Source organism: Apostichopus japonicus, chromosome 9 (genome assembly GCF_037975245.1).
Source record: "Apostichopus japonicus isolate 1M-3 chromosome 9, ASM3797524v1, whole genome shotgun sequence".
Lineage (NCBI taxonomy): Eukaryota > Metazoa > Echinodermata > Holothuroidea > Aspidochirotida > Stichopodidae > Apostichopus > Apostichopus japonicus.
In genome coordinates this window covers 19,505,633-19,531,875 of record NC_092569.1, presented here as the reverse complement: position 1 = coordinate 19,531,875, position 26,243 = coordinate 19,505,633, and the positions used below count along the sequence as shown (strand labels likewise).

At 34.9% G+C, this 26,243-nt stretch overlaps 1 protein-coding gene across 4 annotated transcripts in view; it reads right to left on the bottom strand.

Annotated features, from left to right (window-relative positions):
* The window catches only part of LOC139973322 (fibrinogen C domain-containing protein 1-A-like), a 30,674-nt gene extending 4,940 nt beyond the window's left edge, over positions 1-25,734 (bottom strand). The window contains exons 1-7 of one of the 4 annotated variants that reach the window (XM_071979928.1): positions 25,593-25,734; positions 22,243-22,288; positions 20,957-21,123; positions 20,193-20,457; positions 19,392-19,531; positions 18,615-18,879; positions 15,882-16,269 (exon numbers count right to left, since the gene is read on the bottom strand). In XM_071979928.1, coding sequence (XP_071836029.1) covers positions 16,010-16,269; positions 18,615-18,879; positions 19,392-19,531; positions 20,193-20,457; positions 20,957-21,123; positions 22,243-22,288; positions 25,593-25,676 — 1,227 coding nt within the window. In that variant the 5' untranslated portion in view covers positions 25,677-25,734 and the 3' untranslated portion in view covers positions 15,882-16,009. Of the gene's footprint in view, positions 1-139; positions 405-787; positions 955-2,380; positions 2,427-5,706; positions 5,986-15,881; positions 16,270-18,614; positions 18,880-19,391; positions 19,532-20,192; positions 20,458-20,956; positions 21,124-22,242; positions 22,289-25,592 lie in introns of those variants that run through there. The other 3 variants (XM_071979927.1, XM_071979924.1, XM_071979926.1) reach the window with 3 other exon arrangements.
* Between the last annotated feature and the right edge of the window lie 509 nt (positions 25,735-26,243).

Here is a 26,243-nt window from a genome sequence, read left to right as displayed (position 1 = left end):
TAGTGACATTTTAGTCATCTTAATTTTTTTCATATCCATTGCAATCCTTATTTACTCACATATATCGAAACTTCTTTCGACAAGACAAGACTTATTTAGAAATGAATAAACGTACTACAAAGTAGTTCTATATATTTACCTACTGTTCTGTTAGTAATTTCTGCTTTGACGATCTTGTAGCTGTTGGAGTCATCGCTTATTCGGAAAGCGTCATACGTCACATTGAAAGACGAACCATCTGTTGTCGTCAAGTCAATACGGAGTTGATATCTCTTTTGATTGGTTAAGTATGAAAGCCTCTTATTACCGATCCATAATTCACTCGAAAGAAATCCAAATCCTAGCTGATAATCTTCCCAGCTGCGATTAAAATTGATTGATCCGTCAAACCGACGTTGTATGATCTGCATAACGAAACAAGTAATTTGAACATAAGTCATGAGATAGTACAATTTCTTCGTATTTAAGTATGAAATATACATTGGGATCAACTTAATATTAATTTTATGGAAAACGTAAACAAACAATGTAAACATGATCATCATCAGCTGAGCTTTCGATCAATGACTTTTTTTTCACAGACTTGCTTGTTATTTCTCAAATGTGAAGTACAAATATTGTTATATTATTGAAGCATTTTCTGCTAATCGTTTGGTTTAAAAAGAACGTCAAGGATGAGGGAAATATACTAGCTAATATTTTAAAACTTTGCTCATTGATTTGAAAGAAGCTGAATATTAGGCTAATGTTTGGCATCAACATTCATATTTCAATTTGAACTACTTACCGCCCATCCACCATCATCTGCGGTGTTATCACAGTAGACTTCGAAAGGTTCGGCATAACCGTCTGGTTTAATGAGATAAACACCACTGGAACTTGTTGATGAACAACGATGCAACACTTCGTGACAATCTCTTGGGTATTCAGGACGCTGATAAAGTAAAACATTGTCTGTAAAAGGATAACAAGTGGCGATTCAGATATCATGAGAACAAAGTTGTCTTCAAGATTTGTCATTATGTTATCATGTAACGACAGAAGTTTATCCATGAATATTTCGGATTTGTAAACCCAAAATGGGTTTAATTAAACAATCATATATTTCGTCTCGGCTTAATGCTAGATTAACACATCAATAGCAAGACTGCAAGACTGCAGTAGACATGACTGCAGCAAAACTGCATCAGACAAGAGCAGCAGCAGCAGCAGCAGAGACTGCAGCAGACAAGACTGCAGCAGACAAGACTGCAGCAGACATGACTGCAGTAGATATGACTGCTGTAGACAAGAGCAAGACTGCAATAGTAAGACATGAGGTTGTTTTTTTTCAAAATAGTATTACAAAATGACTTTGAACTTGTCATTAGATGCGATAGAGAAGCCCATTCTTAAATAATTTAGAGGAACGTTTTGCTTTTTAGTTGATTGATAAGTTTTACTAAATCTAACGTTTGTTTTTCAAAATACTATTACAATTGATATGATAAAAGATAGCCTAGTATTCCTTCACTAGTCTTGAAATTTTAGTGATATTTTATAAATCAATACATTAATGAAAACTTCTTCACAAAGACAATTCTCCAAATAGCTGTTGTAACGTTAAACAAATGATAGATGGTCAATTTTGAACTGAACGGAAAAATTCAAGTTAAGTGGAAGCTATGAAAATGAAGGTTGAGTATGGGATATACTACAATAAACAATAAAAAAGAGTACATTCTGAATTACATGACAACATAAACTATTACTAATTTGCTTTTGAACGTAAAACTCAATTCAGACATTACAACTCTTTTTCAAGAAAAGTTTATTTCAGGTTTATTACTTTGTACGGAAAAAAATCATGGAACATGTGTGATGTATATGTACACAAGCTTAATGTTTGGTACACAAATTGCAAAATATATAAACAACATATGCAACATACAAATAAACTTTAATTCTTTTATATACATTGATTAAAATACTGAGAAAAAACATGAAACCATGAATTAACAAATATTTAAGACCACCGAGCATCCTTTACTATTTTACAACGTGTACCGTATCATATGTTGATATATAGCCTTCTCATGCAATTTGTGTACACATTTCAAACATATATTGTCGAAGATTTGTTCAAACTGTCGTTAATTCCTACGGTCGAAATGTATTGACTTGCTTGTGACTGAAGGAATTAATAAGTAAAATAAAAATATATCTCTTCTCATATGACACGAGAGTTAGTGATCATAATAATTGTAACATATGTTGCCGTGACAAATGTTTGTCATGGATTATGAGATATGAAAATATCAATCAATGAGAAATTGTATAATTAACAGGAAATAGAAAATATAAGAAAAGGTTAATTAATAGAAAATGAATAAACACTCACTCTTAACGTTTCCTTCAGTCGCTCCTACAAAGAGTTGCTGATTACTCTGAGTAAAAGAGAATCAAAAGCATCATGCATATGTTATCAGCGATAAATATAGTAAACATATTATTCCCCTAAATTTTCAATTTCACTCGTGCTTTACTTATTTACATGTTATATTCAGTCGTGAACTATGAGGTCATATGTGTACTATGTTGAATCTGCTGTGCCTGTTTCCTGCAAATGGCGAATACTTTCCTTTACTTTACCTGGGTAATAACAGCTAGGTTTGAGTTAAGCTTATTGTGTAGGAGTTTGAATCGAGTTCAGTCCTACATTGTCTAAAATTCTTAAATTGTTACATGTTGAAATGCGTTGGGATCATTAAATATACTTAAAAAACACTTTGTTTAGTTTTCTTCTCAGAAAATAGTACAATAAATGTTTTATGATATTTTGTGTATATTCTGAACATTTAGAAGAGCCAATCAGAGAGAGTTTTTTTTTACTTCTCTCCTTTTACAAAATATTATGTTTGACAGCGAATGTGTTAAAATTTGCTTTTAAGTTTCATTGAAGTAAGTATACCAAAAACAAACGAGAAGAATATAATTTTATCAATTTACCGAAGTTTCTGTTCTTCAGACATCTGATTTTCTTTATGCTGATCAACGTTTAATAACTTTTAGTAAGTTCTTGTATTGCTCTGAACAAATAAGAGCTGAAGAGAATTATCCAAATTTGAATTTATGACAATCTAAACGTGGGGATTCGTTTTCAACTAATGTTTGAATATCCTTTGATTACACATTGGACACGTTACTTCAATGCAATACATTGGCATTCACTCGATATATATATATAAATATATATATATATATATACTGGAATTGTTCTATATTGTCTTTAAAATTTGCCAATCCGTGTTCCGTGTATCCGTGTACCTTATACATAAACCAAACGCAACCGCTAGAACGTCTTTCTCTTCACATTTTCAGTTTTGTTTTTTAAAGTTATGAATAAAGCCGAGGTCTAATGCCTTGATGGGGGAATTAAGCATTAATTTATCGTTAAAAACACTATGAAAATATCAACACAGAAACTACTTCAACGCTGTTAATTGATTCACAAATATCTAATTAATATATAGTGTTTTACCTTAGAATACGTAGCTAAATAGTACTATTAAGCTATTGTTTCTTTTCGGTTGGATTTTGGGAAAGTAAAGATCGTCTGCAGATAACAATATTATTACCAATGTGAAAATAGTGTCTCCAACAGATTGAATCAGCGATTTGTTACGGTACTGAATACCGTTTTATCTACGACACACTTTATGTAAGTAAACCGGTAACAAGTCACCTCCTCTCTTTAATTTAGTTTTTTGGTGATAAAGTTACGTTTACATATTTTGCAGGTTACATATTACCGTTGCAATGAAGAATGATTTAACAATGTAAGTTATACTTAAATTTACAGTTGTATGAAATAGAGGGATATCAAGTAACGGTTATTCGAGTAAAATTATTAGTCGACACACAATATGTCACTGCGAACTCAACAAAAAGAATTTTACGAAATAAATAATTAGATAAAGTTGACTCAAACTTGAAGTGCAAATAAGCGAAGGAGTATTGCATCAATGAACGAGTGAGTACTATAAAGCATTTAATTTGATTCTCTAACTTTCGTTTTCAAGACAACTTTTTCGTGTTAAATTCAGTCACTTGTAAAACAGCAAAATAGAAATCAAAAAAGTTTCGAAAACATAATATTCTGCTCCATCATCTAAATTGATGAGAAAGAATCTCATTAAACGGGGTGTTTACTATGAAACAAAGCTATCACCATAAACGTAAAATTGTCGTTACTCATCCCTCTCGACTCCTTCTTTATCTCTTTTGGTCATTCCTAGAAATTCTTAATAATACGTTCTTTGTCCATTTGTGGTCTTAATAGACCAAATTGTAGGATGTAGTCAATTGCAGAAAAAATCACGTCAGTTTGGATTATATATACAAGATAGGACCAGGAACCTTTAATGTGAAGGGGTTTTTTTTTTCAGAAAGAACACATGCGCGCGTATTATGTATATATCAATACAATGTTTTGATTACGACAAAAAAAATCTTCAAATTATGTCAAAACTTAAATAAAAGTCTTAATTTAAAGTAGCAACTCTAGACAGATGTCTATGTTTGATCAAATCGCAATCAAACTTGATAAATAATTGAAAGATCTTTAAAAACACTTCAAATCTAACGATAGACGCTAAATACTATATATTTACTTGTAAGTTACAGAACTCTAAAGAAGCTAAATATACATGCTATTGCGAAAGCCTGTTATCCGACCGAGTGAACAGTCTCTTCAAACCAAAAAATATAAATTCACTTTCGAGAATATCCAAAAGCAGTGAGTTTGCTTTTTTCTGAGAGAGAATTGTACAAATGCGTGTCCAACTAGAGCGAGGTTTACATACCATGTTTCTTTTGTACTTAAATTGATAATTGGAAATCAATTGAAATAGATCTACAAATTGAATAATTTTTTGACCAGTTTGGACCTTTATTGGGAGGTGGCTACAATAAAGAAACAACACACACTTTTTGAGAGGAAAACATATAACTACTGTCTGTATATTGTACTAAGTGACAGCCTGTGACGCGAGTAAAATTTTACAGTCTCTTTTAGTACACAGAATTTTGTTGAGAATAATCAAGAAAGTTTTCTGAGCAATAGTTTCTACAAATGTATATTCAAAGAGGACTAAATTTAAATGCCATGTAATTGTAACGCCTAGCTTAACTTCTGGAATTTCATTCAAAAAATCGAAATAATTTGATTTCTTCTGCAAAGTATTCATAAGTAAAATGCGTTATAAGCTTCTTATATAGACTACAATTATAGCATATGCCTCAGACCACTTGACGTCTAAATTAAAAGAATTTGGGGCCGATGACCACATACCACCTAAATTGATATAAAACGGATTCAATGACCCCAGGGCAGCTATTCCCTCCATTGTTATCGTCTTCAAAATGACTTGATGAAATGTTAGAAGCCATATCTTAAATTTATAGTTTTAAATACAATGAAATTCAATCTTTGCCTTTTCCACTTATATGCCTGTAGAAAATGTGTGTTACGTATCACAACATTTTGTAGGCCTACTACATGGCAAATATAGTTGTATGATAACATGTTCTTCATATTTATAAAAGAAACAACACTAAGCTTTTCAAATGTTTAAACTAGGTATTCATATCCACACAGATGGAAAGTAAAATCTTACAAACTAAGAAGTCTTCGATACAACAAGTAGCATAACATGTTGAACTCACCGTTCCGTCTGCCAAAGTGAAACCGATCGTCACTGTACATAAGAAAGATACAAGCACTGCTCGGACAAGGAAACAGTCCATTATTATGAATGGTTGGTTATAATATGAATGACAACACTAATGAAATGTATTTTAATTGAAAGCATTGCTGACTTAAAGCAAAATCACCTATGGTGCTTTTGTCATCAATTCACTTCCTTTACTTGGTCAGTAGATATTGAACAAAGGTATCAGTATACCGGGAGATTTAGAAGCTGAAGACTGTGTCCAACAGGATACATGAAGGTTAAAAGGCCGATTGGTGAAATATTGTGATAATCAATAAGGAAGTTTCCGTCTTGCTAGTATATATATTAAATGCCAGGTAACCGTGTTTCCGGAAATAAATAGATTCTGAAAACATCCACACGTTTGAGGAAAGACTTTAACGAATACGTGCTACCTCAAGGTATACATGTATCCTATTGTTCTGTCTATTTCAGTTTACGGATATCTTAGGAAACCATTTAAGATGCTTCGAGAAGCTAAAAGTATAGGTCAAACATTGCCGATTGTTATGGTCAGGTATTACTGGGTGCATGGGGAGGAGATGGATTGCTTGACCATTGGGTTACAATATCGAGGTCCTTGGATAATGATTGATATGGTACATATGGAACACATGGCATGCGTTGGCATGTTTCCCCTGCTGGGCACCGATCTGACATTCAATGCCAGTGCCTATCATGTCGTACTCCGTTTTATTGGTGATAATAGATACATATACGGAAGGTTTAAACAGCTCAATCCTGTTTGCACGTGTTTCCTCAATCATATCACTAAATATGAGAGTGTACCCGACGTACGAGTTTGTAAAACAAACATAGAGCTCCGGTTTACTTTACAATCCAGCCGTGACGTTTCTGCACACTTTCATTAGGAATAGGAAATCGATTAACTTTTCTACCTATTACACTACTTATCGTCACTGAACAACAAAAATGGTTAATGCACTACCATGCACCATCGCAATAAAAAAATGGTTTTATTACAAATGTTAATTGACATGTGTTAGAATAATGTTTGTGTTATTTATTTTATCATTACTAAACGGAAATACAAGAAATCGGAAGGGATTATCAACTCCTGTTTGTATGTAGACATATGTATCTTTTGTTATGCTACTGAACTATTGCTAATATTGTTTAATTCTGTAGTTAATTACCTACATGATCGAGGTATACGCTATTTACAAAATAATATTCATAAGTAACGTTAGAGACACTTGATCTGGTCTGTTGTAAATTAAAGGAAGTGCATTCATGTGTGCTCATTTTCAGCAGGTTAGTTTGTGATCTATATTGTGTTTTATATAGCCTTTATTTATTTTATTTATACGTTTCTTTAAAAACGGGGAGTAGAAAAAAAATTTCCACTTTCGGCTTTCCTGTACAAGACCAGGTACGGTATATTTGCCTATGCCCATTGTCATGTTATAGTCTGTAATATATTTAATTTACGATGTGGACACCTTTACGCCCTCTTTTCTTACATGACAAAAGTTTAATCCTTCCAATACAATGATATTTTAAGACGACGTTTTTCTAGTCAAGCATGTAAGTAGTTGCTTACAAGCGATTCGGCTTTCCTCTGCAAGAACAGGTACGGTATACCACACGCATGGTTTTGGGTGTTCGTATGCGTATGCGTGTGTGTGATGATTTGCGTATGGTACATATCATTCTGCACTGTGGTACTTCAGTATCTTCCTTTTGGGTAAGAGATTTGTAAAATGATTGGCTCTCAAATTACATGTCTGATTGCATTCAAAATAACTATGAATATTCCATCTTTCTTTCGAATGCGTGTGGTTACTAATCTTTTCACTTTGTTTGTGCATTTTGCCAAGAATAAAATAAATAATTTGGTTATGAATAATATGATGGGTTTTTATGTTACTAACTGAAGTGACTTAATTTTGAAAGCCTGAATTTTTGATAGGTGCAATGGTCTACTAGATATTTGGCCGGAGAGATATTCGTAACAGGTATAAATTGGTCTTCTTGCACAACAGGTATCTCCTTATCTAGATCCACAGAAAATTACTAAAGTACAAATTACCAGAATCTACATTCAATTTCTTAATAAGCTCATATTCCACCCGGACAAAACAGAATATAAATATATATATATTTATTGTTATCATTGTTTTTCAATAAACATAATATATGATGCAACATTGACGGTAAGGACTGATAATTCGTGAAGTAAATACCATTTCTGTCATTCCAATATCTAGCCTGTCGTTGTCGTTCTCGTCACTGCTACGAATAATACAAATAATAAAATAATGTTGAATCTTTGAAACTTATAAAACTTTTAACATACAAAAACTACGCAAAATCGAGTTTAAAAGCAGTTTTGAATAAATGTGTTTTGAATAGACTTTTAAAGACGTTAAGAGATTGACTAGAACGAAACTTTGGAGGAAGAGCGTTGAAACGTCTGGACCTAAATTTTCAAGAGCAAGATGTTTATATAAAAACTGAGAAATTTTCTGTTACTCTTAGACTCTGTGACATACTTCTTTTTCGCTAGTATATATAGCCTGATCGAAGGTTTCTAACAGGAACTTACCACTGAACCAGTTCACATAAATAGGGCGGGGCTAGGCCATGAAAGGCTTTATCAACTAACAACAACAATTTGAAACTCTTTGAACAAAAAGATAACCAATGAAGTCTGTTATGTCTAGCTTACTGTACAGTGTACTGTAGTTAGAATACTGCAGATACTACAACTATAGGCCTAGGCCTACTAACGTTGGGCCAGTTTTGAGTATATTACGGCTGTTCCTTTCAACACTGTTTTTCTATAAGACCAAATAGAAAGTACAAGGCCACCAATTACAAGCACTACTAGAATAACTGTATTTGTATACAAACACATGTCACATAGTGCGCGGTGAAGGTAAAGTAAGCAGTTGTTGATATTCAATAGAGGAGTCTTTAATTGTTACTGCAACCCTTTTGTAGTTTTTTCGGTCACAAAGAAGCCAGTTTAGCGTTTGGTCCTTTAACGTGGACCAAAGCTAGGTTATATTGTTTAATGTTAATAAACAGTACTCTAGCCAGCATGCGTCTGCAATACAAACGAAGAAATTATGACTAAAACCATTACCACTAAAGCTGTTGATTACGAATCAAGCCTGTTTCGGACCTGACATACCACAATAAGAACGTTACAAGTGCCTATGTTCCAAGAGCTGAAGTACTACAGATGACGCAGATTCGTTGCGAATAAAAACGGTTAACATTTGTTGCTTGCAACGTTCTTGCAGGATGTTGTTAACCCCAATGCGATTAAATGTAACCTGTCTGTTCAATCATGGAGGTAAGTTTTTACCTCCATGGTTCAATTCGAAAATAACGAACCAAAGTAGAGAATTTTACGTATTGTTTTGAAGAAGTATGCTACTCAAGGAGATCTATTATATCATGGAGGTAAAAACAGATTATATATACGTGTGCACAATTAACTGTTCGCGTAGCCATGCTGTGAATTTGAGATTGCTATGAAGAGTGTATGTTCAGCTGGTATCCAATATTGTGGCGCGCATGCGCACTACAATAATTACCACCAGTCAGTCTTATGGCTGAAGTGTGACTAAATCATTCACGCATCACTTAAAGTTAAATCCTAGGAAACGATACTTAGTATAAGCCTATGCTAAACATAGCAAATGATACAGTATATTTGTATTGGGCCTGATTGAGTTGTTGTTAGGCTAACGTAAGCCAAGGATTTCGAGGTTAGGCAGTTACATGCTGCTTCCAGCTTGTTGACAACACTCTCTGTTGTTCTGACCCATTTTCTCCCATGGTTTTGCTAGAGCGGCCATTCTGATCCCAATTTAACTCTTAATAGTATTTTAATTACTGTTAACGGTTTCTGTCATATCTTTACTGTCCGTGAGGTGTGATTGGGTTAGGATACTATGGTAAGCAAATCGCAATAACATATGCAGCTGTACAAAGGCTACATGCACGTACGTATGTAGCTGTTTTTGTATGTCGAGCGTTGGCTGATGGAATAGGGGCGCTGTGCATCAATCGCCAAGCGACAATATATAGTTACAGCCTATAGCACGTTTCTTGACTTCCAGTCGTATAATCAGCCAATATTGCCCTGGTTGACTATATGTATAGACAGTTTCTGATTCTTCAGCAACTTACATAGGCTACCGTGAGAAAGGGAGGGGGAAATGGGAAAACAGTTTTTACTGAAAGGGGAGAGGGAAGAGCGTGAGGAACATAAGGGAAGGAAAGGGGTGCGAGGTGTGGGAAAAGAGGGAGATCAGGATTGTAGACTATCTATATTATGAGCCATGCAGGCAGAGCCTTCATCCCATTTTGTTGGAAAAGGGATTTTGGAAGGTGGCTAAATAAAAGTTGTAGCAGAACTTGTAACTGAAACTGGTGGACATTGGAGGAGGGATTCCTTAGTGTGATGCCATCAAATGGGGTGGATTTACCATTTGGGAGATAGACGTCTAAAATTGATATGCCATTGGGGATGAGTGTGCGAGATTTTATGTGTGTGTGTATGAACAAAAAGGTGTACCAGGCAGTCTGCTTCTCCTTAACCTAAAGCCGATGAACCTGTAGGATGTGTACCTGGCGATGTCTTGTAGTAACTTTGTCAGTGATGACGTCACAGGGTCAAAGGTAAAACAAAACTTATAACAACATTTTGGGGAATTCTATAAGAATGGGCACAAACTCTCAAACCAATGATTGAGATATCAAACTTTAAACGTTTCACAAGTACTCATTAATGTAAAATACCCATAATAGTCATGCAATCAGTGGGGTTCAAAGGATTGCCAGATTGTTGCGAATAAACTGACTTGCTAGGAAACAGTAATGCCGATGGACGTGATATCATCGAGTGAGGTTTATTGCCTGTACATAAAGTAGGTTGAGCCCGATGACGTTATGGGGTCATAAAGTCAAAGATAATTAAAGCCGTACAGTTGTTTCATCAGTACGTTATCAATGGTTCAATGTTTTAGACTCGGTATTTGAAAACTCATTTCCATTACAGAAAATAGATATTGTAACATTCAGCGTCGATCGTTGGCAGATGTGTGCCTCCATGTCCACCCCATCTCATTGGCTAGTAGAACCCTGGTCGAAGAGGATGGTGTAAATCTCAGTGTGGGCATTATTCAGATGCATTCAGTCGAGTAAAACTGAGACCACCTCAACGGGGCCCAGGACACCCGTCGCAAAATCTAGAACAAGTCCCCGAGTCGAGAGAAATTAGAATAACAAAGCACCTCCTTTGAAATAATATGTATACGTCGTTGATTAAAACTGAGTTTGAGTACAAGGCACAGTAATATGATTTTGGAATCATTTTTATGCTGACCAGATGTCATTGTAGATTCTCATCAACAGGGCTGTATAGCTATCTCATTAGTTAAATGAATGCGATATACGATTTATATATACTACGTTCGTATAAACAAGTTTGAAAAAATCGCGGACACAAGTTGTATTTCTTCATGCTTAATTAAACACATTCGCTGAAAAAATGTTATGGTATTTTTAAACACATGATCGGGTAAGGCTATTTGACAAAACTTGTTAGGGTAAGGCGCATTTTATATAACGACTACTAGGTAAGTCGTATTTAAAATAATATATATTAACATTGTTACGGGTATTCTTATGGGCTGTAATTCATGCGATTAAAAACAAATGGATATATTGATACCGCGACTAGATATGTTCAGGTATTTGGTTAATTTCGTTTTCCCTAAAGAAATTTCATAAAAAGACTGGATTTAAGCGCCACGTTATGCTTTGTTTGCATCTTTTTAATCTGTAGAGTATTGGCGTAAAACCTTTTTTATACACACCAGTTCTCAAAATATCCTGATGACCGGAATTGGTCACGTAAATAAGCAGCTTAAGCGGGTGCGGCATTGTTATTTAAATTTTCCTTTCTTATTTCGGAAGGCGAAATTAGGGATATTTTGGAAGTCACTCCGAATTAGTTTCCATACAGAGGAGATACATCTTAAAGAAGCTCCATATGATTGTAACTTTATTCACCAGAAATAGCCACGAGATAATAATCTAGTAGCTGGGCCGTTTGTATAAAGTCATTTATTTATTAGTGTGTGGGGCAGCAGATAATTTGTGAAAGTACATTTTTGTTTCCACTGTCTGGGTGCTTAGGTCTATCGTCGTCGCATCGTGTTGGGAGACAGGTGTCAGGAGAGAAAGCTCCGGATGCTGTCGTGAAACTAATTAAGAGTCTTTTCCATGTAAGTACATTTTTATGCTATTTCTCTAGATGGCTGGGATCTATTTGCCAGAGTATACAATAAATATACTTTGTCGTGAATTGTATTCAATATTCATACCATAGGGCATGGAATAATCTGAACTGCAACTTTGGTTAAAAGAAAAGAAAAGGTGAAGCCATAATTAAACATTTCTTTATCTTTTAAGCAAACCCTCGGGAGGATTTCGAGAAACCATTTAATTGAGTTGGTACGTATAAAGAAACGTATAAGAGATTAGTCATGAAGACATTTTGTAATGGAATATCATCGTTGATGGAGGAATACGGTAACCAAGATTTGAGAAGTTACCAATCTTATAAAGTGTTACAATGTTTCGTCAGTAAATAATTAATGTGTTGTTACCGTACTATGACAGGGGAATTATTATAGTCGTGATGAATGTTGGTACGTATTCAGGCGCGTATCCAGGATTTTCAAACCCGGGGGGACGCGAATTACTATCTAAGCGGAGCGCCACCATCGGTTGGCGCGCAGCGTACAAGAAAATTTCTTGTTTTGAAACCCCCCAGATCACCGGAAACGGCACTTCTCGGGCTTGAAATGACCAACCAGATGTACATTTTTTGCCTGAGAACCAAGTATTTCCTAATAGTTTTTTTTTCCATCCATAACCTTTTTGAAGATTGTCAACCCGGCACACATCATGTTCGACCTGATCGCATCTCCTGTGGGTCTTTGCTTTTGTAGGTGATTCTACGTCGCGGCCCACAATACCCGTCAGCCCCACTTTTCAAGGTTTTAAGCCCCATATTTGTTCAGAATTTGAAAATTCACATTTCTCGTGAATAAACTCACTTCAAAACATACCCATAATGTTATACAAAATTTCATCTATGGACAACCAATATAGAAAAAACTTCCTTCAACCCCTAACAGACCGGTCAAAATTGCACGAGGAGAGGGAAGTGTGATGTAGACTGTTGGTCAGAAATTTTCGAAAATTCAGACACAGTTAATTTATTGTTGTACAAATATTAAAACCTGTTATAACGGCTATTATAAAACTTGGTTGAAGGAAATGAAAAAATAGCAGATATTTCCTTCAACCGAACACTACACACATAGGCGTAGGAGGCGCGGCGGCAGTGGCGGAGCTAGGGGTATTGGTCAGGAGTGGCGAGAATGGTCTGAAGGGGCGCTTTCGACACTATCTAAGCGGAGCGCCACCACTGGTTGGCGCGTAGCGTACAGAAATTTTTTTAGTAAAGATACTCCCTAGATCGCCGGAAATGACCCTTTCCGGGCCTGGCTAATTTGCAGATAAACGAAGAATAAGGTGTTATCGCCAAATTACACCAACAAAATGTGACAAATGTCAATAAGTAGGTAAGAGCGCAATAAAAAAAGTCAATTATCTAGATAAGTAAAAAGTGGTAAAGAGCTGAAAAAGGCGCCAGCAGTCCATTTGAGTCCGTCAGGGGGGCATCCGCCCCCCCCTGACCATATGGACGCTCCGCCACTGCGCGGCGGGGGTGCAGGCCCTAATTCGCCATTACTAATGTAAAAGAGAGTTTTGACATAATTGGACCTCGGTGCTTTTTATACATCTACATGAGACATGTCGTTGTTTACATTAGCATCCCGCGGTATACTGCGCCATTTGAACGGACCGTACGGTACATGATTGCATGCGATGTAATAACCAATGCTTGCTTATATGATATTGACATGAACACGTTGAACGCGCGCTTCGCGCGCGAAAATTTTTGGTTATTTTTTCAGGCAAGTCGGACAATTTTGAGGCTTTTCATCCTGGAACGCCATTTTCATGCTCACTGATATGATGTGATATCTGCTGTTTGCGTTACAAATTCGAACAGGCGCGTAGCGAGGAATTTGCCAAGGGAGGGGCGAAGCCTGTAGGCAAATTATCTAAGCGTAGCGCCACCATAGGTTGGCGCGAAGCGTACAAGCAAATTTTGGCCGAAAATGTCTCCCAGATCGCTGGAAATGACACTTCCCAGGCCTTATAAGTTGCCTCTAAGCACTTTCTATTTTGAAATTACTTAGCGATATCATTTAAAAAAATGCTAAATGGGGGGGGGGGCGGGCGGGCGGTCGCCCCCATCCCAAAATGAGTCATGTTCCCCGACGACACGGTCGAGTTCGAGACCAGCCACAGTTGGTTTCATAGCACAATTCTACACACGCGTTATGATAGACCATATATAGTATATATATAGATCATTAGTGAGAGAGGAAAATGGAAAGTTCAACGTCAAAAAATGGAGTTGTCGGTGTAAGGGGTAGGGTGAGTCACACTTTTACGAAATCATTGATCCGTCACTGGCTACCCTTCAGCGCTGTAATGATGTCACTGTTCTTCTTTCTCTTCCCGATGTCTTCGCGTTTTGCTTTTGCTCCCTCTTTTTCTCCTTTTTCTCTCTTTCTTCTTTTTCTTTTCCCTTCCTTCCTCTCCTCCTCCTCTTTTTTCCCCTCTTTTTCCTTTTTTCTTCTCTTTTTTTCTCTTCTCTTTTTCTTACCCGGGGGGCGCGCGCCCCCAACGCCCCCCCTGGATACGCACCTGGTATTGTTTTAGTTGCAAAAATGTATTTAATATCACATCTTTAAGGTTATATTTACATATTTACAACCTAGAAAATGGTTGGAATCTTTTAAGAGCCGGATGCCTACTTCACCTCCTAGGGGCGTGTGTGTTCCCGTTTCTATCTTCGACTTATCTTCAAACCAGCCGCTTGTTCTGGAGATTAGAGCGTTAGGAACTACACTATATAACACTTATGCCACCATACGGGTTTGAGTAATTAACAATATTTAAAGGGGGCGCTCCATTGAATTTGTTCGAGACTTTAATAGTGGTGAAAGAAAAACATAGAAAATAAAGCAAACGGGAAGTTGTGAATTCCCTCCCCAGTGAGATAGTCTATCAATTAAGTTAAATGTTTTACGTATAAAGTAAGCTAGAAATTCATTTTGTACCTTAAGAAAAATATCGCCGATTAGAAAGTTTCAGTTGAAAGTATTAAAGTAATAAGTTAGTGTAAGGCGTATTTAAAAACATGTTAGGGTAAGCTGTATTTAAGAACATGATAGGGTAAGGTGCATTCCATATCTACTATAAATAAGTTTGGGAGTAGGCGTATTTAAAAACATATATAAACAGGTTAGGGTTAGGCGAATTTTAAAACATGTTAGGGTAAGGTATATTTAAGAACATGCTAGGGTAAGGTGCATTTCATATCTACTATAAATAAGTTTAGGAGTAGGCGTATTTAAAAACATATCTATACATGTTAGAGTTAGGCGTATTTTAAAACATGTTAGGTTAAGGTGTTTTTAAAAACATGTAAGGGTAAGGTGTACGTTATAACTACTATAAATAAGTTAGGAGTAGGCGTATTTAAAAACATATATAAACATGTTAGGGTTAGGTGTATTTAAAAAAAAATCGACTATAAACATGTTAGAGTTAGAGTAGTAGGCGTATTTATAACTACTATGAACGTGTGACGATTTGAGGGGTGTTATATAAATACATTAAACAGAAAGGTGAACAGAAGACACAATGGTCTAATTTCGATAGAATTCTGCAAACCACAAGCTCTGAAAGGTATCACCATGTTTGCTTATATAATGGCCTTTCGTTTATTATTTTAAACTAACAACTGTCTCTCTTTTGATTTCTGTGTTTCAAAAATTAACAGAACTTAAAAGTAGAAACATTGAGAACATTAGGGGGGGACACATTTTGTAAGCAATTCACAAACCATAGTGCATAGTTACCAATCATTTGCATGGAATGGAAATTCTGTCTAATTTTACACTAAACTAAAAGAGAAAAAAAGGAGTCAGCATGTTTTGTAACATAATTTATGATAAAATCATTGTCATGGCGATACACAAACATAGAGCCAATTCATCAATATATTTGAACTGTTGTTAACTGTTCTTGTGCTATAGTTCCATACACTCCGTTGTGGGTCTTCATGGTTCTTCATCGATTGCGCGAACTTTCATCTCTGTAAATTTAATGTAATTATAAACTGGAAGGGTACCCCAATAAAAGTAATAACCCCCATAGGGACTGTTTAGAGATGAATAATAATAATAACCGTACCACCATGCACCATCATAATAACGGGCTATGTTGTTATTTTCAGAGCTAAAGAAAGTATAGTCATAGTCATCGTTATCGTTGTCTCGTGTAGTGAACGGTTGGTCATCATGGTAGGTCAGCGAATCACCTGTTGAATAAAAATAAAATGAGAAGAGACAGTAAGAAATTTAAAAATGTAATCATTGTATCGATTCAGTATACTTAGCAAAATGTTATTCCAATAATTACGATATTTCATATTATATGTGGTTTGGATTAACGTGTGTTAAACTAAACTTCGTGTATTATCTATGATTATTAAAAACGAAAATATGTAGAAAGGGAAGGGGGAAGGAAAAGGGGTTATCAAATATTATGTTTGACTTATTATGTTGCTGAACTATTGTTAATATTGTGAAAGCGTTTAGTTTTCTTTTTGTTTTGTTTTTTGTAACGAATTTTCTTTCATGACGACATCACAAAAACCAAAAAATCCTACATGGTAGAGGTATGCGCTACTGTCATGGTAATATTCATAATTAAACCAAGTTCATTCATGTGTCCTAATTGTTTATGTTTTTTTTTTGTCATCTTTTTATCTGATTTGATTTTTATCTATAAGTTTTTAAAAACTGGAAATAGAGGACAATTGTCATGCGCAACAGTTCTATTTCAGTGTAACATTACAAATGATCCGGCTTTCCTTTACAACAGCGCTGGCTACGGTGTATTTGGTTTACTTTTTGATATATAATAGTTTAGAATGTATTTAATTTATGCTGTGAGCTCCTTGAAGCACCCCCTTTTTTTATATCACTTACGAGGGCGTTGTGGTCAAGTGGTTAAGGCAGTGGACTTTTGATCTTATGATTACAGGTTCGAGTCCTGGCCAGCTCATTGCGTTGTGTTCTAAGGCAAAGCGCTTTATCTAAATTGCCTCTCTTCACCCAGGTGCAAGGGCGTAGGAACCGGGGGGCTGGGGGCGCCAGCCCCCCCCCCCCGTGAAAAATATGGGGGCGGAAGTATCGTTCCGCCCCCCCCCCGCTCCGCAAGTCAGAAAACCCCTCTTTCATTTCCAAATGAGAAAAAAATCTCATTTGAAGCACCAAATTGCATCTAAGGCCAGGTGAAAATGCAAAATTCTTTACAAAATGGAGTGGGTGTTGAAGTGTGCTATATTGCACCAAATTGCATCTGAGGCCACCTGGAAATGCAAAAAAATTCCAAAGGGGAGGGGGACACCCCCTCCCCTTAGACCCCTCCCCCAGGCCGGCCATCAGTTTTCAGCCCCCCACTCAAAAGTACCTTCCTACGCCACTGCCCAGGTGTATAAATGGGGACTTGCGAGGTAACTTTTAAATATAGTTGCGTGCGCCGGTTTGTGGCTGCACCCTATGGGAAGTCCCCCGGGGGACACGTGTTTGTGGTGCACTGTGGTGCCCCAAGAAAGGTTGATTGCATTGTGCACACTTTGGTGTGTAGGTATGACAACTTACCAATGGGTTAAGTTGGGTTAAGTTGTAAAGTCGTGAAAGAGGGTCATAGCCCTGAACAAGACTGTAAAACCTAAATAATAATAATAATAATAATAAATACAATGATATTTCATGACGTATAGCTATTCTAGGCGAGCACGCATGTCGACTGCAGTTGTTTTGTATTCGAACGAGAATAATCTCATCATCGTTACTTTCACCTAGCATGCTGGCGGTATGAATAAATGTGATATCTTTGCTTACATCACTTACTGCTAACATAAATTTGATAGAAGAAGGAGTAAATAAATCAATCAATAAAGATCAACTTAAACGAATCGTTCATTTCTAGAATTGTTAGCCTACCACTTAAACCAACTCAAAGTGCAAGATCTGTTATCGTACTCTCTAAAACGAGCTACCCGGGAGTCCAGCCCAGTGAAATTAAATTATATGCGCGTACATTTGCGTGAAGATTTGCGTAGGGTCCATAATCATCATACCCTGTGATATTTCCATATTTTCCTTTGATTAATGGATTTGTAAAACTATTTGGTCGTTACATTACATGTCTAATTACATTAACAATTACTGCTAGTATTCGGTCTATCTCGTCAAATATAAGTTATGCAAAGAAGTATAGACATAATTAGGTACTGTATGATATGGCGGGTTTATATGTTACTAACTGAAGTGTCTTGATTTTGAGTGTTCTTAGGTCCAAAGGTCCAGCTATGTGGCCAGAGATTCCTTCCTAATAGATATATGCTTTTTCCTTGGACCAACAAACTATTACCACAGTAAGTCACCAGGATCTGCCGTCGAGTTAATCTCGTTATTTTCAGCAAAGACAAAACATTGTGTATAAACTAGTAAGTGATTGGATAGTGAATTATATCATACAAATAGTTCTACATACTTCTTAATAAACACTTCGTTATAAAATAAACATGATATATAATGTTAAACTGACGAAAATAACATGATAGGTTTGATAATTCGGGAGATATTAACCTACCTGCATCTCCGTCAGAATAATCTCCAACATCTAGCCTGAAGTTATCGTTCTCGTCACTGATACGAAAGAACTCGTATTTGGCGTAGTAAGGAGCACCACCGTAGTCAACAAAGTCGATCCGGAGTTCATATTGTCTTTGGTTTGTCAAGCTATATATCTTTTCATTTCCGAGCCAAAAGTTCCGACTTCGATTACCAAAGCCAATCTTGTAGTCATCCCAATAAAGATAAAAGTCTTGTGAATCATCAACGCGACGCTGGAATACCTAAAACAATCAAAGTAAATATTCAGTTATTAAGGAACATACATGTATTACATCATTACAGTCATTTAGAAGTGGTTCTTACCACCAATATTTTTATATATTGATGCCATAACTATTGCCCGTTAATATAATGAAACAACAAAAATCAACCCTCATCCAAAGAACAACCAATATGTAAAGTTTCTAATAATAAATTCCTGAAAGTACTAACACAACATAGAGAATGCCTCCTCTTAGGGAATGCGCTCCTAGTGGCAATAAATTAGGCATTCAACTTTCTCCGTCCTTAAGGGCAGCCTAATCCCGTGTTCTACATACGGCAACGTTGTTTAAACTAGCTTGTATCAAATCGAACATCATATTCACAATCCAAACTAGCTTTTATGTATTTTGAACGTCCGTTATGAGGGATTGGGCGTTGGTGGGTCGTGGTTTGGTATTCATGGATGACTTGTGTGTCGTCTACCTAAAAGCTTGCGGGTAACTGGTTTAAGAAAAACTGTCACACTTACCGTCCAGCCTCCCCCGTCAGACATATTACAGTAAACTTCAAACGGAGAGTCAGGCCAAATTGTGGGTTTGATTTCATAGACGCCACTTGTTCTCTCGCCATTGTTGTACAGTTCTTTACAGTCAGAAGGAACTGTGCCGCCTGTCAAAAAAAAATACTTTAAAATTAGCTATTCATATCATGAACTCTGTAACGAAACATAACTAATTTGACTAAATAAAGGGTTAGAACTTCAAGCATTGGTTTGGTGTTTGGTTGACATTTTCTATAAATTTCGGAAAAGAAAAGAGTCTGAGTTTTACTACTCCACAACGAAACTACTTTGTATAAAAGTATTAATACGCAAGAAGGAACTGCCGCCTTTAAAAATCGTTCTAGCTTTTGCCAAAATACCTTAATATGATACTTGACTTTAGTTTAACTTATGATGAAAACAATTTCGTAAACTGAATAAGTTACAGTGCCTGGCTTATCAATCCTAGCTGGATCTTCGTCAGAGACAAACTGAAACGAAGAAAAATTAAGGACACTTTTAAACAAGACAGTTGGACAAGAAGTTAACCAAATTTGACAAACAAAATCATAAATACAACACAACAGACACAGTCTAGTAGAAAGTAAGGCAAATGGAAGTAAACCTTTATGGGAATATTGATAGAGGTATCACCAAACTTCTTAATAGTGAGCATTTTAGTCATCTCGAAACTCGTCATATCCCTCGAAATCCTGCATCCTTATTTTCTCATATAAGACTCAATTGAGACATAAATAAACGTATCTGCAAGGTTTTCTATATATTTACCTACTGTTCTGTTGGTTATTTCTGCTTTGACGAGCTTGTAGTTGCTGAAGACATCGCTTATCCGGAATTTGTCATACGTCACATAAAAAGATGAACCATTTGTTGTCGTCAAGTCAATACGGAGTTGATATCTCTTTTGATTGGTTAAGTATGAAAGCCTCTTATTACCGATCCACAATTCACTCGAAAGAAAACCAAATCCTAGCTGATAATCTTCCCAGCTGCGATTAAAATTTATCGATCCATCAAACCGACGTTGTATGATCTGCATAACAGAACACATAATTTGAACATAATTCATAGGAGATACTGAGTTAAATTAGAATTATTATTAAAGCTTACCATTCATTAACTTTTTTTCCCTTTTTCCTTTATTTTGTGACATAAAGTTTAAATCCAAGGCTGATTGTGAACCACTACAGAAGCAATCCCATTTGAAGATCTTAAAAGGCTGACAACCGGAGCGAAGATGTATTTCATATTCAAATTATGATACATTATGGAAAGGATGACAAATAAAACGAGTTCTAGCATGGTAAATTGTACATATTTCTTTGTATTTCAGTAGGAAATGTATATTGTAATCAACTTAACATGAGTTTTATGGAGAAAGTATAAAAAAGTAAACATGATCATAAAATTATTTAAAGGATTAGGAGAACATGAGAGCTAATAATATACAAATTTGCTCAGTTAGGTGAAATTAGCTGAATATCCGGCTGATGTTTGGCATCAACATTCATAATACATTTTGAACTACGTACCGTCCATCCGCCATCATCTACGCTGTTATCACAGTAGACTTCGAAAGGTTCGGCATAGCCGTCTGGTTTAATGAGATAAACACCACTGGAACTTGTAGATGAACACCGATGCAACACTTCGTGACAATCTCTTGGGTATTCTTGACGTTGATAAAGGAAAAAATAGTCTGTAAAAGGAGAACAAGTGGTGACTCTGATATCATGAGAACTCAGTTGTCTTCAAGATGTATTATTAGGTTATCATGTAAATATAGAAGTTTAATTAAACAATCATGTATTTCATCTCAACTTAATGCTAGCTTAACACATCAAGTGCAAGAATGCAATAGTAAGAATTTTTTTTCCAAAATAATATTACAATTGATCTAATAAAAGATAGCATGGTATGCCTTCACTAGTCTTGGATATTCAGTGATATGTTATAAATGAAACACAAATTACTGAAAATTTCGTCTCAAAGACACTTCTCTAAATAGTTGCAGTAACGTTATACAAAATATAAATGGTCAAATTTCAACTAAACGGTAAAATTCAAGGTTAGTGAAAGATATGAAAATCAAAGTTTTTAGTATCGGATAAACTATAAAAAAAACAATAACAAAATGAAAGGATATTCTGAAAAACATAATCTATTAATAATTTGCTTTTTAACGTTAAACTCAATTCAGAAATCACTTCCTTTCCAAGAAAAGTTTACTTCAGGTTTCTTACTTTTGTACAGAATATAATCTTGGAACATATGTGACGTAAATGTATGAAAGCTTAATATTTGGTAAACAAACTGCAACTTATTTACGCAATAATGAACTTGAATGATAATTTCACAAGGTTGCTTAGATAATATACAGGTTTTGCAATCAAATGTGATACAAAAGTGATAAAATACGGCTATAAAAAAATGGGCGCATTCATCGACAAATATTTAACACATCCTTTACTAATTCACAACGTGTACCGTACCATATGTTGACAAATAAGGAATGGCTTTATCATGCAATTTGTGTACAAAGTTCAAATCTATAGTGTCGAAGATTTTTGCAAAACTATCTCTATTTCTTTTTTCAAAGTGTATTTACTTGCTTGTGACTGAAGGAAGTAATAAGCAGAAAATATATCCCTTCTCATATTACACGAGAGTTAGTGATCATAATAATTTTAACGGATGTTGCTGTGACAAATGTTTGGCATGAGTTATGAGAAATGAAAATATCAATCAATGAGAAATTGTACGATAAACAGGAGATAGAAAAAAAAGGTTAATTAATAGAAAATGAATAAACACTCACTGTGAACTTTGCCTTCAGTCGCTCCTACGAAGAGTTGTTGATTACTCTGAGTAAAAGAGAATCAAAAGAATCATGCATATGTTATCAGCGATAAATAAAGTAAACATATTTTCCCCAATATGTTCAATTTGACTTGAATGTCCTTAATTTATTTACAGTTTACATTCAGTCGTGAACTATATGAGGGTATATGTACGATATTGAGTCGTCTGTGCCTATTTTCTGCAATGGCGAATACTTTCATATACTTTACTTGAGTAATAACAGCGAGGATTGATGTAAAGTTAGTGTATAGGAGCTTGAATCGAGTTCGGTCATAAATGTTGTAAAAGTCATAAAATGTTGCATGTTGAAATGCGTTGAGATCATTAAACCAATTAAAAAGAAATCTGTTAAGTTTTGTTTTCAGAAAATAGTACAATGAATGATTTGTGTTGATTTGTGTATATACCGAAAATGTTGAAGGGCCAGTCAGAGAGAGTTTATTTTATTCTTCTTCTTGAAAAAAAAAAATTATATATTTGACAGTGAATGAATGGGTTAAATTTTTCTTTAAGTATTTCATTGAACTAAGTACACGAAAATTAACGAGAATTTTGTTTATCAATATACCATAGTTTCTGTTCTTCAGACATATAATTTTCTATATGCTGATCAGCGTTTAACAGTTTACATTAAGTTCTTATATTGATCTCAAGGATTAATAACTGTAGAAAATTATCCAAATTTCAATAATGAAAAATTAAGAGTGCCGATTCGTTTTCAACTAAGATTTGAATATCCTTTGATAAGCCATTGGAAACGTTACTTCAATACAATGAAGTTTTACTTTTCAATCTAAAGAACACCGTTACAACACACAAATAAACTCTTGTACTCATTATCTCGAACTGTTAAAAATAGACCTAGATATGAATTACAGTGTTTCTACATTGTCTTTTTAAATTTGCCGATGATAAGATTCGTTTACCTTATACATTAACCAAATGCAAACGCAACCGCTAGACAGATTTCTCTTCAAATTTGTGTTTTGAAGCTATGAATTAAGCCGAGTTCTACTACCTTGATGGGGGAATAAAGCATTAATTATCGTAAGATACACTCTGACAATCTTAACACAGAAACTCTCTTAACGCTGTTAGTTGATTGACAACAATCTAAATAATATATAGTTCTTAACCTTATAATTTATAGCTATATACATAGTACCATTAAGCGTGCGTTTTTTGTTCGGTTGGATTTAGAAATAAGGTAAAGATCGTCTAAAGATAAATATACCATTATCAATGTGAAAATAGCGTCTACAACAGATTGAATCAGCAATCTTGTTACTGTACTAAAAACCGTTTTATCTACGACATCGCTTTTAGGCTACCGCCTCTCTTTCTTATTTTTCTTCTCTTCATTTTAGGGGGGAGGGGAAAAATATTTCAATATTTTGTAGATTACTTTATCGTAACAATGAAGAATGAATTGACAATGTAAGTTATTCTTAAAGCTGCAGATGTTTGACGGAATTGTATGAGGCATTTCAAGTGACGAAAATGCAAGTAAAATTATTGAGTAGACAAACTGTGCACTCAACGAAAACTATTAACAGAGTAAATGTTTAAATAAAGTTGGCCCGAACCTAAATTTGAACAAATTTAGATCTTAAAAATAAAAGTATTGAATTTGTTTGATTTGATTTGATTTAATTTTTATAAAATAATTGTATCCTAGATTGATCTGTTTGAGAAATATAGTCATGACTGTCTTAATTTACATTCACTTTCAGAATTTGATCATTATACATTCCTCTCGACTCCATCTTTTTCTTAATTTTTTGGGGTCATTCCTAGACATTTTAATAGTAGTCTAGAATATATATTGAATATATATACAACATAGTTCAGGGACATTTAATTTGAAATTTTGTAAAGTTGATCCTAACTGGTTCAAAAAATGTATGCCCTCAATTATAAAGTAATGCAACATTTTGAATACATTTTTTTTATTATAAACTACGATAATACTGAAGTCAAAGTCGTTTGAACTTGATTCACTCAATCAAGTTTCGTCTGAGTTTGGTGTGGTTAGAAACAATAGTAACATGACAGGCACTTAAAGTTCTCAGAATGGACGAGATGAGATGTTATTTACTCTTAATGTAAAATAGCAGCAGGCTCTAGACAGATGTCTTTGTTTGATCAATCGCAATCAGATTTGATAAATCATTAAAGATCTTTAAATTGACTTCAAAATCCAACAATCAACGCTGAATAATATACTTTAACTTGTTTTTAAAAGAACTATAATGAAACTAAAGATATATGATGTAGCTTTATAAAGACAAGTGAACAGTCGGTTAATTTGAAAGAATAGAAATTCATTTTTCGAGAATATCAAACAGCACTGAGTTTGCTGTTTTATGAGAGATAGATTGTACAACTGCTTGTCCAACGAGAGCGAGGTTTATATACCATGTTTTTTGTTGTACTTAGATTTGACTTCTGGAAATCAATTGAAATAGATCTAAAAAATTAAATCCCTTTTGAACAAGGTGGACCTTTATTGGGAGATGACAACAATATAGAAACACACAAACCTATTGAGACAAATACATTATATAATACTGTCTATACATTGTTTTAAATGACGGCCTGTGACGCGAGTGAAATATTACAGTCTCTTTATTATACAAACTTTTGTTTAGAATAATCAGGAACGTTTTCTGAGCAAAAGTTCCTACAAATGTATATTCAAAGAGGACGAAATTTAAATGCCATGTATTTGTCACGACTAGGTTTAACTTATGGAATTTCATTCAAAAATGAAATTAATATTGATTTCTCGTGCATGGCCTACACTGAGAGATGACAACTATATGCAAAACTGTCATTACAAAATACTTTACACTTTTCACATCACTTTAAATATCACGTATTTTTCATACATATAGCTTCATTTCTGGAAATCAAATAAAAACGAATTCTGTTTTGAAATGTATGACCTTTATTTGGGATGACAACTAATAAAAACTACACACACAGCTGTGGTTTAACATTTAAGAACCCATTTGTTTTTTGTTTGCTTTTGAGTCTTTTTAGCAAGCCTGTTGAGAATAGTTATTGAAATTTGTTTAAGTTAAAATCCAACTAAAGACAGAAAAACTAACGGGATTTAAAATCTACCTAACCGATGGAAATGTTTGTACTATTTTATAAATTGGGATATTTAAAATGATATTTAACATTTTATTTATTGAAATAGGTAAAATTACCGTTAAATTAGTTATATAATAATCACAGTTTTATAGTAAATTAAATTCCACAAAGTCTGAAATATTAGAATGGAAAAAATGTACTCACCTCTCCGTGGAAACAGATTATATTTCTTGACAGGACAAAGAAACAAATTTGTACAAGAAATCGTAGCTTTCTTGGGATCCACATTATGAAATAATATTTTCTGGCTGATTCTCTATGAAACACTGATTCAAACTAAATCGATGTAAAGCACACTTTGGCAAAGCGGGAATAAATAAAAGTACGGAGGAGCATTTGTCACCGGCAAGAATGGAATTTTTCATCTTGTGACCTTCCTTTAGGGTCATTTGCATGTAATTAAAGATGGTTTCTGAAAGCTACAGTATAATGGTTTGTTCCAATATATTGTATAAACACGGGGAAAATATTACCCGGATCTTATGACGAATAACTACAAATATAATAGTTATTATTATGATGCTTCTTGATGTGTCTGTACATGCGTCACGCTTTCTATTAATTGCACGTCATATTGAGCTGTTCCGTTACGATGAAATGGTTTTATGTGAGGGTTGATATGCGGGGGTGAGGGGTGGGGGGCAGCAGACGGACGGTTGGTCGGATTCTTTTTTAGTAATCTCAGACTGAACGATTATTTTTGTCAGCATGTTCCTATTCAAATATCTTGTCGTGAGGACCCATTGACATGTATTAAGACGACATGGATTGTGTGGGGGGTTGAAATCACCCGAA